This window comes from Lepidothrix coronata, unplaced genomic scaffold (genome assembly GCF_001604755.1).
Source record: "Lepidothrix coronata isolate B3197 unplaced genomic scaffold, Lepidothrix_coronata-1.0 Scaffold754, whole genome shotgun sequence".
NCBI lineage: Eukaryota > Metazoa > Chordata > Aves > Passeriformes > Pipridae > Lepidothrix > Lepidothrix coronata.
In genome coordinates this window covers 7,439-11,236 of record NW_016690934.1, presented here as the reverse complement: position 1 = coordinate 11,236, position 3,798 = coordinate 7,439, and the positions used below count along the sequence as shown (strand labels likewise).

Here is a 3,798-nt window from a genome sequence, read left to right as displayed (position 1 = left end):
TTTTTACACATGCAGACAAGCATATATAAGTTTATATCCTTAGTAATAATAGTTTACTAAAAGGAAAATGTAGTATCACTAAAGTAAATCCTTTTTTTTCCCTTGAAATTTGAGGTCAGGACATTTAAATAAATATGTTTTGGTTTGTTTTTCTTTACACAAATCTGATAATCAGAAAGAAACATTTAAGAGCATAGTTTGACTTGTTTATTCTAGGTTATTTGATTTTTCACAATATTTTCTCAGATCAAGGCAGAAAACTGTCTAACAGCTTCTAAAGATTCTTACTTTTAGATTTTCATGCAATATAGAGTGCAAAAAGTCAGTGTCTATGTGTATACAGATGCGCACATAATTAAGTGGTCCCCTGATGGAGAGAGGTATGTGACCGTGGTAACAAACAAAGTGGATATCTACAGACTTGACACAGCTTCAATCACTGGCACCATTACAACAGAGAAGAGAATTTCTTCACTTAGGTTTATTACAGTAAGTACAAAAAAGAAAGGTGTTGGGAAATTAACTGGTTTAAAACACATGAAATTAATCACACTTGCATTTCTCTTTTTCCCATTCCAAGGATTCTATCCTTGCCATAGCTGGAGATGATGAAATTATAAGGTTCTACAGCTGTGACTCTCAAAAATGCCTGTGTGAATTTAAAGCTCATGAAAACAGGTATTCTGTATTTTTTTACTATTTAGATACTTACGGCAATGCTGAGTCCTCAGTAAAGTTCAATGGCTTGTAATGTTCAGCATATTTTACTATTGTTTTTCTTTTAGTATAGAGAGTAAATTTATTTATGTGCTAAATTTCAAACTGGAGAGACTTGTTTGCTTTTAGTATGAGCACCAGTATTGTGCTGTCCATGCTGTCCTTGTTACAGAAACAAGGTATATACTTAGAATTATTACTGTTCTAAGTTTATGAGTGAGTGGGTGGGTGAGTGTGTGTGTATTTAACCAGTCTTTACTGATTCTGACTCTTCAGAATGCTTTAAAACAACAAACCAGTTTTATTCAATTCAAAGAGGAGTGTAATCACATATTCTCTGTTGTTGTTGAATACCAAATATTTATCCAAATATTGCTTTTAATTCATCAAAACACAAAAGCATTAGCAGTAATGTCATTGGTGTGTCTGACAGCAGATGCTTTAAAGTATTAAAGCATTCTGAATTGAATCTTAATGAGCCTAGCAAAGGCAAATGTTCCTAATATAAATGACAGCACCCAAACCAGATCACTGTTAAAGTTCCTGTCTGTCACTTGTGGATTTTCTGTTCAAACTGATTTTTTTAAACTCTTGCCTATTCATCTTTAATTTTTGTCAGCTTACTGTTCTGATGTGAACTGCCATGCTATAAAATAGAAACATATTACTTTTCTTTTCACAGAATAAAAGATATTTATACTTTTGAAAGAGAAGGACAGCATCTTATTGTTACTGCATCCAGTGATGGTTACATTAAAATGTGGAATTTGGATCTTGATAAGGTTGGTCTATTAAACTGCTTGTTACATTTATGAAACATACCAGACAACCAAATTTGCAGACAGCCAATTTGCAAATCACTGAGGAAATTTTACTTGAAATCTGGATGTCTTGATCTTCCTCCATGTTATGTTCAGTAGATACACATACACATATATTTATGCACTTCTATATTTTTTATCTTTGTAGGTTTTTTTTAAACAAACTATAAAATCTGATGATATTACGAGATCTCATCTCCTCTTCATATGTAAAGTCATGCTTCCCATCAGACTGACCTGAGCAGGTCTATGACTATCTAATCAGTTATATATGTCCTAAGGACTGCTATGAATTTTTGTAATGTTGATGACTGTTGCTACTCTTAAAAACCCAAACTCTGTGGTTTGGGGCGGGGGGGGAGGAAGGTGGTCGTTCATGTCAGAGGAAGAACTCATCCTTCAGAAAAATTCAAACACATTACTGTACTGGGTACTTGTATTTCCTGTGTTTTCAAGGAGTTCCCAGTAGCACAGTTCAACAAGGAATCATGTTTTATCTTTTAAGTTTACCATGTTTATGGTTTGCTCTTAAAATCAGAAATAGATTTTTTAACATTTAATGCCTAATAATAAAGGATCTACTATATTTCACTCTGAGTATCTTGAATAGTTCAAATAATTATTTCTCAACATTTATACACTTCATATGTCAATTTGCCCATTTTTAATTTTACTCCCTCTGGTTATTTTTATACTTCTAAGTGCAATAGTGAAATCCCTCTTTTCCCTTCCTCAAATTTCTGTTTCCCTTGTTTCTATTCCCTGTAATTTACATAGTGGTCAGGGAATTCTTTACCTTTCTCTGTAACACTGTATTTATTTTGATCAAATCTGTGGTAATTTGCTTTCTGTCCAGGCAGAGTTTTGTATAACTGTGTGGGCTGCTCTGTCCAGCTCTGTGAGGTACAATATCCTAATACAGTGATTTCTGATGTGTTAATGCTGTTAACGTTGTGACACTTTATCCTGATATCTGTAATAGGATATTTGCTCAAGTACTCCCAGAGCTGAGTGATACAATTGCCTAACAATGAAGTGGAAGTTACTTTCTCACTTCAAATACTTCAGTAAATTTAAACAGAAATAATGTGTAAATAATATTTTTTTTATGTTTTCTTCAGATTAAAAATGTGCCATCTTTACTGTGTGAAGTCAATACCAAAGCTAGGCTGACATGTCTTGCAGTATGGCTTGACCAAGTTTCAGAAATGAAAGAAAACTCTGATAAAGCTGCAACATCATCTCAAGGTAACAGAACTGTGTGTATTTTCAATTGTTAATGTGACAGTGAAATGGAATATACTACGTAGGAGGTTTCTACTATATGCACTGGAGAAAATTTTGGTATTTTGAAGAACTGGGGAGATGACACTGACAAGTGATACAGATATACTTATCAATCTGATGGTGTCTCAAGCCTATATGTTTGTTGGACGACATAAGCCTCTTTTCACTTTTATTAAAGTTTTCTTTCTCTTTACTTGAATAACATACTGAGGAAGTCACTGTGAAGCTTTTGAGACAGATAAGAAAATAAACAGATTGATTGGACTGCATGTCTTGTTTTCCTATAAACAAAATCAGGTCTGAGGCCATTGTAGTTGGGCAAACTTAGGAGGTGTGGCTCCGATTTGTTTGGGTTTTGTGCAGTTGTTTTTGTGTATTGTTATCTATTTACATACTTGATCTTCAGATATTTTATTTCACAGGCAAAACTAGCATAAATGGCACTTTCCACTGTAAAATAAAAAACTATAAGACTACATAAAGATCAGTGTGAATAATTTCTTGCTTTTTTTCAGCAAAAGAAGATGAAAAATCATCAATAGTCAGGAAAAACAAAGCTTGTCGGACTGATACAAGTGATAAAACAGCAAAAAAAAAGAGAAAAATTATTCCAGAGAAAAAAAAATTGGAAGCTCCATTGCAAAAGAAGAAAAGGAAACAGAATAGCTCGGCATGAAGGCAGCTTCTTTCTCTCCTGTATAAAAGTAAATGCTGGTGTTGCTCTAGTTTTTATAAGAATGTAAACCTCTAACAGGACATACACCTCTGAACTGATGAGTTGTTTAAAAGTAATTAATGTTCTTACCCTAAGAAATTGACTGATCGTTCTGAGAAGTATCAAAAGAATTAAGTGAAGGAGGCAAAAATAAATTTATAATATGTAATGTTTATATTTTTCTCTTAAAAATAACATATACCTTTTTAACTGGCTCTGAAAAAGGCAGCTAAAATAATAAAAATAGCTGCATCTGTC

General features: G+C 33.1%; 1 protein-coding gene across 1 annotated transcript; it reads left to right on the top strand.

Moving 5' to 3' along the window:
- Positions 1-285: 285 nt before the first annotated feature.
- LOC108510378 (p21-activated protein kinase-interacting protein 1-like) lies at positions 286-3,798 on the top strand. Its single transcript, XM_017840059.1, has 5 exons — positions 286-489; positions 581-678; positions 1,400-1,499; positions 2,660-2,786; positions 3,341-3,798. The coding sequence occupies exons 1-5, from the start codon at positions 301-303 to the stop codon at positions 3,499-3,501; spliced, it is 675 nt and encodes a 224-aa protein (XP_017695548.1). The 5' UTR covers positions 286-300; the 3' UTR covers positions 3,502-3,798.